General features: G+C 42.6%; 1 protein-coding gene across 3 annotated transcripts in view; it reads right to left on the bottom strand.

The window, feature by feature from the left end:
* The window catches only part of LOC138952041 (gamma-butyrobetaine dioxygenase-like), a 70,973-nt gene that overhangs the window by 38,522 nt on the left and 19,534 nt on the right, over nucleotides 1-12,917 (bottom strand). For 2 of the 3 annotated variants that reach the window (XR_011451288.1, XM_070323617.1), the window contains exons 1-2: nucleotides 11,699-12,143; nucleotides 1,233-1,321 (exon numbers count right to left, since the gene is read on the bottom strand). Coding sequence is in view for 2 of the 3 variants with exons in the window: in XM_070323617.1 (XP_070179718.1) it covers nucleotides 1,233-1,321; nucleotides 11,699-11,843 (234 nt within the window). In the remaining variant the exon portion in view is untranslated. Of the gene's footprint in view, nucleotides 1-1,232; nucleotides 1,322-11,698; nucleotides 12,144-12,917 lie in introns of those variants that run through there. The other variant, XM_070323618.1, reaches the window with a different exon arrangement.

Raw genomic sequence — 12,917 nt, 5'->3', positions numbered from 1 at the left:
TGGAATAACCAATATTTTGTTTATGCTGGAAATGTACTGTATTTTGAAGATTGGGCAAGAAAGGGTATTGTTAGCGTATATGATGTTTTACATAGTTTGTTTCCTATCAGTTCATTTGTGATGTTTTTGGAAAATCCCCACAGAGAATTTTGGAATATAACATGGTTCGTGCTGTTGTTGTAAATGTTATTAATAAGATGATGCACGGAAAGGAAGAAATTGATTTGATGGATATCCCCTCTTATCGTGGTAAGAAAGTACACAACGCACAACAGTTCAGAAAAGAATTAGTAAGCATGAAACTTGTTGAACCGTGTGCAATTGGATTTTGGAGGAGGAAATTTAATTATGAAATTGTCAAGAAAGATTGGATGATGAGTTTTGAATCGGTTAAAGAGACAAGGCTACGAGTATTACAATGGAAATTACTTCACAATATTTACCCCACAAATATTATGTTATGTAAAATGAAAGTTGTGGAAGACAATATTTGTTCACACTGTAGTAATAGCATTGACTATAAGGAACACTTTTTTTTCTTTTGCCCAGTGGTGCTTGAGTTTTGGAAACAAATTGAATTATATATTTGGGTACACTTGGATAAACAGATAAAGTTAACTGTGCATGAAATCATGTTTGGAGTTAAAAATCGAAAAATGCATGCAACTCTGTTGAAAGAAATAAACTGCATAATTTTGGTTGTTAAAATGTGCATAAGTATTTATAAGAAAAACCAAGGCTTCAATGCCTCTTTTTGTTATCTTGCAAAGGCAACTGCAGATCAGAAATATTTATTTCTGATTAAAAAGTTCCAAGACAAATATTTAGTACTTTTTTTTAATAAAAACAAGTGTAAATGTTACCTCCACCCCCCTGACCCCCCCCCCTTTCACTCTCTCTCTTTCCCTCTCTCACTCTCTCTCTCTCTCTCTGTCGCTCTATCAGTACAGAAGGATGTCTTTATAATGAATTGTCAGAATGTATTCCAAATGAGTGTGGTCAATTATGTATCTATACATCCGTAGATGCCTTTCATTTGTTTCATGAATGTTAATACTATAGACTTTTTGAGTGGTAAATGTTGAAGGATGAAAGGAAATATATTGTGAGTGGACGGATGCATGTTATTCATTAAAAGCCCCACAATGATGTGCTTGGGAAAAAAAAAAAAAAAAAAAAACAACAACAACAATAGACAGACAGACAGACAGCAGGCGACCACCTTTACTTACGGCTTTCTCGTCGTAGGCACGTCTGTCCTTGATGCTACTCATGTGTGAGCTTCGGGACTGCGTCATCTTGGCCATCCCGCTCCACAGAGCTAGATAGATAGATCGATAGATAGATTGTTACAGTAACTTTTCACAACCAGGAAATTTACAAAATCCCTGAAAATGCCAGTAAATTTGCAAATGTACTGTTTCACTCAGGGATTTTACACATTTCCTAACATTTTCAGAAAACAACAACAAATAAGATGAAATTAATTTTGATTTGATGTCTTCAAATTTAATTTTAGATAACATTTTTAGATTTTTAATGACCAACATCGTTAATTAATTTGTAAGCCTCCAAGCTGATATGCAGTACCAAATTACGGGCTTTGCGAAGATTGCTTAACCAAAATTTCAATCAATTTGATAAAAAAAAAATGAGGTTGTGACAGTGCCGCCTCATCTTTCACAAAAAGCCGGATAGGACGTCATCGAAGACATTTATCGAAAAAAAAGGATTTGGGGATATCATATCCGGGGAACTCTCATGTGAAGTTTCATGGAAATCGGTCCAGTTATTTCCCCGGTCCAGTTATTTCCTCGGTATCGCTCTACACACACACACACACACACACACACACACACACACACACACACACACACACACACACACACACACACACGTCCAGGCACAGGCTGAGAAAGGACAATCCTTGTGTCTTGAAGTGGTAGGGATTGCGTGAGGCTTGTCCGTTGAAAGCAGCGCTGTCCACCAATCCAATCACCAGGCGGTTGGGTGTCTGACTCAGAAACAAGTTGTCCTGCACAGCACTGTGGTTGCCTGTGGGAATGGAGAAAGTCTTCACCACGACCCTTTTCAAAGGATACTTGGCCGTATCTTTTTCTAGAGCTTTGGCGTGAGCGAGGCTCACAGCGGGGTTTAACTTGACTTTGCGAACAAATAGGGAAGCATGTGTGATGACAGTGCGGAAACCCTGAAAGGGGTCAGGAGACATCAGGTGGAAGATGTTTTTGGAGGGAATGAGTCTGATCTTTACGTCCACGCCGTTCATCATGTAGCGTTCCTGGTGCATGATGTCAGCATGAAGTCGCCCCATCATGTCTGCCTCTCTGCTCCGCATGGTTTGCTCTCGACGTATCTTCAAACCCCAGTTGGCATCCCCTTCTGTTTCATCCAGATGGTTGGAACTATCTCGGTAATACATGGCACTGGTGAGGTGACTTTTCTTGGCTTCTCGTCCATAGTTGAGGGTGGCTTCAAGGAAGGCACGGCAGGGGTAGGTGTTCTCTGAATTGGTCACCAAAGTATCATTGAGACTGATATCCACCTGGGAGAACAGGCTATGCAACCAGTAGTTGACAGGAGCCACATGGGAGTCAGCATCCAAGTTTGTTCCGTCTGCTTTGGTGATTTTAGCTCGCACATGGAGATACGTGTTGCTTAGATCCAGGTACTCGGATGTGGCACCACTGATGGTAAACTCAATAGGGGCTCCTGGGGCCAGAGTAGCCAGCGGATGATACTCGATCTACAAACATTCCCTCTTGCACAGCTGTCTGTGTTGGGGGTACAGAAAACAAATCTAGTCCAGTATGTACACTTTCACATGACTGAGGGTGGGCAAGTGCCATGATGCTTATCCAAAAATATCGGCTGCTGTCGCCCTCCTTCTCTTCTTCTTCTTCCTCCCAGTCTGACCTTGGCGGTGTGGTGTAGATGATTTTATACCTTTCCTTGCAGGTTCTCCAGGCGGCGCGGCTGTTATGCCTGTCACTCGACCCACGGCTTGGTGAATCAAGCGCTTCCCTGCATTGCTAGCTCTCTGCTGGAGTGACGACTTAACACTACGCCCAGACAGCACATCCTGAGCCACCTGCATACCTGTCCTAGCCCCCTCTTTCAGCAGAGCTTTTCCACCACTTTTCAAAAGAGGTACAAGGGCTCGACCAATACCCCCTAAGAGATTGCCAATGCCATGACCTCTGTTAGTTTCTTCCTCCTACAAACACGGGGAGACCGTGACCGACCTGGTTGCAGTAATAATCTTCATAGAGTTTTCCACTACCCTGGAAAGGAGTTAGACGAACCATCTTCTACAAATGGTCGGTGCGTCTACGACGAAAATGAAGCGTCACGATCGTGTGCCCACTGTCAAATGAAATCTCTTTGCCCGTGTCCGTCGTTAAAAGCATTTCCACCGTGTTGAACTGAAAGCGAGTCAGAGGGATGTATTAATGGGGTTTTTCAAACATATAATGCACTGTCTCCTTGGTTTTGACGATGGGAGGAAGAGTTCGCAGTAGAGGAACCATGACGTCTCCCACGGGTCGGGGGCTCACCAGATCACAATAAACAAACATACTTTTAAACTCTTTGTTCAAATCCATGAAGCGTGTTGCAGCAAGGTGCGCAGGTCCTCTTATAATCGGTGAAGGTAGTCCGAGGATATCCTGCAAACTATGACTCATGTGAAAGGTAGTACCCTCCTCATAAAGAGTCACACTCGCTTTTTTGGAGGCTTGGTTGTAGTAAAACTTCATTCTTCCTTTGTTTTTGGGTTGGTCTCCAATCAACGTTTCCACTAATTTGTTCAGCGTATGGACAAAGTACTTATTGGACTCGTACAGTGCCTGTGCTGCGACTTCTGTCTTGTGTGTGGCGCACGTTAAATGTCAAAGCAGCACCGCCCTGATATGGCCCTTCGTGGTCGGCTGGGCGTTAGAACTGTTGGGGACTTTTTATGAACAGGAACTGTAGAAAGTGGGGGAGAAAGAAATATACCGCATTGAAGCTGTTTTGGAACAACGCCCTGGAAAAGGCAAACAGAAAGAGTATTTAGTCAAATGGCTCGGCTATGACCCGTCATTCAATTCTTGGATTCCACAGACGGCACTGACCCACTACACGGACTAGCTTCAGTGGCTCTGATGGAGGAAGATCAGAAGATTAATACGCCTCTGGATGAACCAGACAGTGTTGTTAAGCGACCAAGAACATCCAAGCTGTGGCGTGTATTTGGACGTCGTGTCCCTCGGAGCGAGATTGTCTTCCTTTGCCAGATGCTCCTTATTTATGTGGTGATTGGAGTGTCTCTGTTCAATCTGACGCGTGGACACGGGACAGACAATTTGTGGGTGGCCCTACTGGGAAGTTGTCTCGGCTACGTGCTTCCTAATCCTTCCATTGATCCACCCTTGGCACAGTAACAACGTCTTCATTCATCATGTTCTACCTGACACTCCTCAGCAACAGCTCCTTGCAGCACTACCCTGACAACAATGCGAGTCATTTTTTTTACCAAGCTTCCTCAGGCTGTAGATCTCAATGGAGAGTACGAAGTAGGACTGGCTGAAATTCAATTTAGCAACAACTATTTGAACGTACGGGAAAGAGATGTGTATTTTCATTACAGGGAACCAGAAAATAGCCAGGGTGATGAAAGTCAAACCATACGCGCGGCATTACAGGAGGGACTGTACGAGTTTGTTTGTTTGTTTGTTTGCTTAACGCCCAGCCGACCACGAAGGGCCATATCAGGGCGGTGCTGCTTTGACATTTAACGTGCGCCACACACAAGACAGAAGTCGCAGCACAGGCACTGTACGAGTCCAATAAGTACTTTGTCCATACGCTGAACAAATTAGTGGAAACGTTGATTGGAGACCAACCCAATAACAAAGGAAGAATGAAGTTTTACTACAACCAAGCCTCCAAAAAAGCGAGTGTGACTCTTTATGAGGAGGGTACTACCTTTCACATGAGTCATAGTTTGCAGGATATCCTCGGACTACCTTCACCGATTATAAGAGGACCTGCGCACCTTGCTGCAACACGCTTCATGGATTTGAACAAAGAGTTTAAAAGTATGTTTGTTTATTGTGATCTGGTGAGCCCCCGACCCGTGGGAGACGTCATGGTTCCTCTACTGCGAACTCTTCCTCCCATCGTCAAAACCAAGGAGACAGTGCATTATATGTTTGAAAAACCCCATTAATACATCCCTCTGACTCGCTTTCAGTTCAACACAATGTCTTCCAGTTTCTATGTCACGCCTTTGTTTGACTTTCCTATCGGATGTGCCTGTGGTAGTCTACCTGACTACATCACAAACACACCGTTCTTGCACAAGTTGCAAAAAGATGAGAATCATCATTTTCCTTATACTGACGGTCTGTGTCTCTTTCGCTGTCTTGCTTTGCACAAAGGAGCCTCGCTTCATTCTTTGCAAAAACCCACAAAAACCCTGTTCAAACAGTGGGCCGGACATTCTCCCCCTGTCCACTTTCCAGGGGTCACTTTGTTTCAACTTGAGTCGATTGAATCTGAGTTTAATGTGAACATAGATGTGTTTGAGTTTGATGAGAGTCTGTCTCGTTCCTCTGTGTCGTAGCGCTTACAAACATTCTGGCGTTATGCGCCTCTTGCGTTACAAAGACCATTTCATGTACATTTTAGACATTGATAAACTCGGTCATGCGTTGGCTTGTTCCAAATGCGGGAAACTCTGGTCGTCTTTGTCTCAAATGAATCGACACGAGCAGACTTGTCAGGGTGAGGACTCAAAAGAAACGTTCAAAGGCGGGGTTTACTCACCACCTCAAAACATTTTTCAACAGCTACAAAGCCACGGTGTTTAGGTAGCCACAGATTTTGTTTTTCCCTACAGAGCGACTTTTGATTTTGAGGTGTTTTTTGACACAGATAACCTGCCACAAACAAAATCAGCTGAGTCAAACTGTACACAGTATACAGCAAAACATATTCCTCTTTCTGTTTCTGTATGCAGTAATGTTCCCCATTTCACAGAACCAACCTGTTTTGTGAGTAAAGGTGACCAGCAAGAACTAGTGGATATCATGGTTAACTACCTAGAACGTATCTCCGAGGCCCCCTGCGCTCTTCTTTGTGAAGAATTTAAAGATGTGTTTGATCAGTTGACTGAGATCGAAGAGACACAACAACAAGAGACATCCCCGTAGAAAGACTCAGACAGAAATTATATGAGTATTTACAAGAACTTCCTATCGTAGGTTTCAATTCTTCTCGCTACGATCTGAATGTGATCAAACCTTTTCTCATTGAAAAGTTTGTCAAAGACAAAACAACCCATAACGATCTTCCAAAAGACGAAAGTCAAACAGACCCTGTTTTTGAACCAGATGGTTTTGATACCATGTGTGAAGAAGAAGAAGAAGAAGAAGAAGAGGAAGAGGAAGAAGAAGAAGAAGAAGACAAAGAAGTCAAAACAGAGGAAAAAAAGAAGGCCCCTAAAAGACCCCCTTTCAAGTTTGTTGTTAAACGAAACAATCAGTATATGTGTTTCTGTACAGACAAACTTCGGTTTCTCGACATCAACAATTTTCTTGCACCAGGTTTTAGTTATTCCAAGTACCTCAAGGCGTTCGGTGTCGAAGAGCAAAAGGATTTTTTTCTGTTATGAATACGTCACTAGTCTAAGTACACTAGACGAAAGAGAACTCCCACCCCATGCAGCTTTTTTTTAGTGAGCTCAAAAACTCAAATATTTCTGATACAGAGTACGCTTTTTGTCAGCGTGTGTGGACTGAAAACAAAATGATGACTTTGAAGGATTGTTTGGTGTGGTACGACAACCTAGACACAAGGCCGTTTCTGGTTGCTTTGCAGCATCAGATTAGTATGTACGCTAGTCTGCGAGTTGATTTGCTGAAAGACGGTATTTCTGTCCCCGGTGTGACACTGAAGTATCTGTTTGACACGTTGTCTTCAGATACCTACTTTTCACTCTTTAACGAAAAACAAAAAGACGTCCACGCACTTTTGCGAAAGAACATTGTCGGGGGTCCGTCTATTGTCTTTCACAGATACCACGAAAAAGACAAAACACACATTCGTGGTAATCAGGACAAATCGGTACAGTCTGTTCAGGGATTTGATGCAAATGCGCTGTATTTAGCTGCACTCATGCAAGACATGCCCACAGAGCACCCTGTCATTCGTAGAAAAGAAAACGCTTTTAAAGCGGAAAAAACAGATCCCCACGGTCAGCTAGCTCGGGAATGGTTGGAGTGGGTTATGGAATCAAAACAGAGCCATCTCCAACATAAGTTTAACGCAAAAGAGAAGGCCCTTGGTCGAAAAAAGATTCGAATTGATGGTTGGGATGCCACAAATCAAATTTGCTATCAGTTTCACGGATGTTTGTTCCACGGGCATGCCTGTTCTGTGACCGCCGGTAAAACGACTAACCCTGTCACCGGAAAAACACTAGTTGAACTCAGAGAACATACAAGCAACATCACCAACTACTTGCGAGAGGATGTGGGTGTGACTGTCGTCGAAAAATGGGAGTGTGAATGGCACGCAGACAAAAAACAAAACACCTCCATTCAGGCTTTTCTACAAGGTCGTTTTCCGACACTTAAACCCTTCCGGCGTCCTTCTACCATCACAGATCATCAGACGCGGTGCAAAACAAAACTTTGTTAGGGTTGGTACAGTGTGATATTTGTGTACCTGACCATCTAAAAGAACATTTCAGTGAAATGCAGCCTATTTTCAAAAATGAGTCTGTCAGCCGAGAACAGATCGGGGGTTTTATGAAAGACTACGCTAAAAAACACAAGCTCTTATCCCAACCACGCCGTACACTTGTAGGGAGTTACCACGGTTAACAAATTCTGCTAGCCACACCCCTCTTGTTTTGGTACGTGCAGCACGGGTTTGTTGAAAACATCACGCTGATCGTAGAGTATCAACCCAAAACCTGTTTCCGCCAGTTTGGTGACAGCGTTTCAAACGCAAGACGAGCAGGGGACCAAGACCCGTCAAAAGCTATCTTAGCTGAAACTTTCAAACTGCTCGGTAACTCAGCCTACGGGAAAACCTTAACTAACGTGGCCAATCATCGTGATATTCATTACGTTTTGTCTGACGAGGCTTCAAAACTGATCAACAATGGTCGTTTTCAAAAACTAACAGAAGTAACAGAGATTGTCACTGAAGTAGAGATGGCTAAAAAAAAATCAACTGGCCACTCCCCTCTCAGATTGGTTACTTTGTTTACCAGTACGCTAAACTACGCATGTTGGAGTTTCATTTTGATTTTCTAGATAAGTTTGTGTCCAGAGCCGACTACCAGCTTTTGGAAATGGATACAGATTCTCTATACATGGCACTTAGCGCTTCAACATTAGAAGAGGTGGTTCGTCCTGAACTGCGAGAGCAGTTTTACAAAGTGTATAACCAATGGTTCCCTGCACAAGCCTGTGACCAACACGAGACAGCCTTCCAAAACACCCGTTTATCTAAGGCCCCATGGGACTCAACTCTCTGTCAGGCCTGTACAGCGCGTGTCCACTATGACAAACGAACACCCGGTCTCTTTAAAACCGAATACCAAGGAAATGCGTTCATTGGTTTGTGTTCTAAAACCTACTTTTGTGAGGGAGACAGTGGGAGTAAATTTAGTTCAAAAGGCTTAAACAAAAACCAAAACAAACTGACAAAAGAGTCTTACCAACAGGTGCTTCTAACGCAAGAAAGTGGTGGCGGTACAAACACGGGTTTCAAGACAGACGGAAAGTCTATGTTCACGTATTCCCAAACCAGAAAGTCACTCTCGTTTTTCTACATCAAGCGTGTGATCGCTTCTGATGGGGTTTCAACCCTACCTACACCCGTCTAACGGGTCTCTTTCTTTTTTGCCTGTGATACCCCTCTAAGGAGTCTCTTTCTTTTTTTTGCCTGTGATACCGCCGCCTGTGATATGGTTAACATTCCAATGCCAAACAACTTTGTCGTTTATGTAAATAAATTTGTTAAACCATGTTTGGATTCTGTAAATAATGCTCGTATTGTTTAACCCCAAAATCCCCCAATGTGGCTTTGACATATCCTGTCAAAACGGTCCCAAGCCCATGAAAACACAGAGGGAGGGTCTTTCTTTCTTTCTTTCTTTATTTGGTGTTTAACGTCGTTTTCAACCACGAAGGTTATATCGCGACGAAGGGAGGGTCAATTACTGTCATTACTCCAACCGCGATAAACATCAATAGAAAAGGAGGAGGCTCAGTACTCCAACTGCCATAAGCACCCAATAAAAAAGGCGGGAGAGCCGTGATCCTGTCATTACCCCAGCTGGGGTGGTCATTAGTACCGAGCAACAGGTACAGGCACATGAAATCACATGACAAAATATAAAACTCAATAAACCGTTTATACGCAGTCCATCTTTATCACTACTTAAACACAGGCACCTTAACCTATAACTTTATGCTGGTCCCTACCCTTGCACATTGCACATTGCACTGAGGGGTGAAACGTGCGCTCTTATACTACTAACGTATTTTGGGTTGTCAGCATTTTTAGGTACTCTGAACACCATAGAATCATTGTGCGAAGTAAGGTTGTCATCTTCAACCTCTTTCTTGCATTAAAGCGATCATTTTCAACAATGTTTATTGAGTCACTTGAGAAAAAGTGACTCTATGTAATCGGTCAGTGTTAGTCTGTCCGGCCGGCCGTCTGGCCGGCCGGCCGTCCGGCCGGCCGTCCGTAGACACCACCTTAACGTTGGACTTTTCTCGGAAACTATCAAAGCGATCGGGCTCATATTTTGTTTAGTCGTGACCTCCAATGACCTCTACACTTTAACGATGGTTTCGTTGACCTTTGACCTTTTTCAAGGTCACAGGTCAGCGTCAAAGGAAAAATTAGACATTTTATATCTTTGACAAAGTTCATCGGATGTGATTGAAACTTTGTAGGATTATTCTTTACATCAAAGTATTTACATCTGTAGCCTTTTACGAACGTTATCAGAAAAACAAGGGAGATAACTAGCCTTTTCTGTTCGGCAACACACAACTTAACGTTGGGCTTTTCTCGGAAACTATAAAAGTGACCGGGCTCAAATTTTATGTGAACGTGACTCATTGTGTTGTGAATAGCAATTTCTTCCTGTCCATCTGATGCCTCATATAATATTCAGAACTGCGAAAGTGACTCGATCGAGCGTTTGCTCTTCTTGTTAACATTTGACACCATTTTGGAAACTTTTGACGCTGGGGTTTTTCAGAATCGTTTTTTGAACACAAGCACCGTCAATGGGAACTATTCATCTTCGAGATTAATTTTCAATCTTCTTACTTTTTAAATTCGCATCAGAAATGAGGTCTATACCTAGTAACAGAGAGACTTCCAGGAATAATTTTAGAAGTTCTGTCAAAGAACAAAGACTTATTTTGTGCCTGTGACATCTACCCAGGGAACACAAATCTGTTCATAAATATGAAAAAGTTGCTCTATTGCTAGATATAAGGGCCTGTTTAGAGTGAAATACAACACACTTCAAAGTTCTATCTTTATTATTCTGGAAGATGAATGAGCCCCATTAACTACATGTTTTCCATAAAAAGTCGCAAAAAACGTCAATTCTGACCCATAAGTCCTTCAAATATTAATTTATAGGAAAAAAAAAATTCTGAGGTTTTTCATCTTTAGAAAAAAAAGTGAAAAGCTTTCCAAAGAAACAAACCATAATTTCCGTGCCATCACTGCCCTTAAGTACTACAACAATCTACATAGAGCGATAAGAAGAAAAAGCACCCAACAAACATAAAAGCAAACAAGACTGACCAACAACAAACAAGAAGGGCAAAGCCCATACGACTCACATGCTTGACCTTGACCTTTACATGACCTTGACCTTCAGGGTCAAGGTCAAATAACTAAACCTAGCATAGAACACAAAGCTGTTAATTCAAGACATAGGAAGTACAATGGTGCTTATTGGCTCTTTCTACCATGAGATATGGTCACTTTCAGTGGTTCACTACCTTATTTTGGTCACATTTCATAAGGGTCAAAGTGACCTTGACCTTGATCATATGTGACCAAATGTGTCTCATGATGAAAGCATAACATGTGCCCCACATAATTTTTAAGTTTGAAACAGTTATCTTCCATAGTTCAGGGTCAAGGTCACTTCAAAATATGTATACAATCCAACTTTGAAGAGCTCCTGTGACCTTGACCTTGAAGCAAGGTAAACCAAACTGGTATCAAAAGATGGGGTTTACTTTGCCCTATATATCATATATAGGTGAGGTATTCAATCTCAAAAACTTCAGAGAAAATGGGAAAAATGTGAAAAATAGCTGTTTTTTAGACAACATTTATGGCCCCTGCGACCTTGACCTTGAAGTAAGGTCAAGATGCTATGTATGTTTTTTGGGGCCTTGTCATCATACACCATCTTGCCAAATTTGATACTGATAGACTGAATAGTGTCCAAGAAATATCCAACGTTAAAGTTTTCCGGACGGACGGACGGACGGACGACTCGGGTGAGTACATAGACTCACTTTTGCTTCGCATGTGAGTCAAAAACACAAACAAACAAACAAACACATCAACAGCAAAACAACAAATCTTCCAAACTAGACTAGTAGGAGTGACATGAAAATACTCGAAGGCTTACCAGCATCGGGACTGACAATGCACGTGCGTCTGAGTCCCTGCACACGAAGTACCGCTGTCGAAGACGCTGCGAAATGACGCGTCACTGACGTCACAGGTCTCGCGTACAACTGCGCAGCGTAATGCAACAAATGACGCTTCCACATGACGTAGTGAGGACGGCAGTGCTGCACCCACACAGTTGATATCGGTCAAGTAAATTCAAGTGTTTGGTAACTGGTATGAAGAAAGTTAATAAATGCCCTTATGTAATAGCAATTCCTTGAAATTGTTTACTCGAGAGCGTGTCGCGATGCAGAAAATGATGACAACGGTGTTATACTGTTAAAGGTGTCAACATTTAAGTTTTAATACTGATAATAAACATATATGTCACAGTACACGGCCATTCGTGATAGTGATAACAGCAATTCCTTCAAACGTCTGCGTGAGAGTGCGTCGCTACCACAGAGTGAACCCCTGACGTTGTCTCAAACACAACTTTCTAGAAGTCTTGGTCGGTTGCACAACAAGAGAAGCGGCGGGGGGGGGGGGGGGGGGGGGGGGGTCGGGTGGTGTGGACGGTCGTATCGGTGGTTGTGGTGGGAGAAAAATATTGGGAAGGCTGTATTGCAGAATAAGGGGTCTAGGTCGACCCAAAGTGGGGAATGTTAGACAATCCTAAGCGGATTATGACTTTATTCAGTGATTCTGCAGAAAAACAGAAATGCTGCTGAAAAAACCGGTTTTTCGGCGGATGATGACATTATTCAGAAATGCTGCAGAAACCTCGTTTTTTCTGCAGCATTTCTGGGTGTTTTCTGCAGAATAACTGAATAAAGTCATAATCCGCTAAGGATATTAGACTCCGTAGCATGTTCTGCAATCTTACCCTCTCTTTACCCCACTGGCATGGCCAGACCTGGCCCTCTAAAGACCTGCCAGTTCATAACATCAGACTTTCACACAACAAGAGACGCAACCGTCGACCTCTGAAGAAGAAGAAGAAGAAGAAGAAAAACAACAACAACAACAACGATACTGATCCCCATGCCCATGAACCCTTGACGACAGTGAGCCCCTTGACGACAGTGAGCCCGTTGGCCGTCACCGGGTTCAAATCAAATTGTTCAAAATGTTTTTCTAATTTTTTATTATTTTCTGAACTCTCACTTCTTGTATTTTTTTTTAATTATTATTCATTTTTCTTCATTCTAAAGATTTTGAGTAATGCATTGAAG

This window comes from Littorina saxatilis, linkage group LG17, assembly GCF_037325665.1.
Source record: "Littorina saxatilis isolate snail1 linkage group LG17, US_GU_Lsax_2.0, whole genome shotgun sequence".
Taxonomy (NCBI): domain Eukaryota; kingdom Metazoa; phylum Mollusca; class Gastropoda; order Littorinimorpha; family Littorinidae; genus Littorina; species Littorina saxatilis.
The sequence above is the reverse complement of the archived record's forward strand: the minus strand, read 5'-3'. Positions and strand labels throughout refer to the sequence as shown.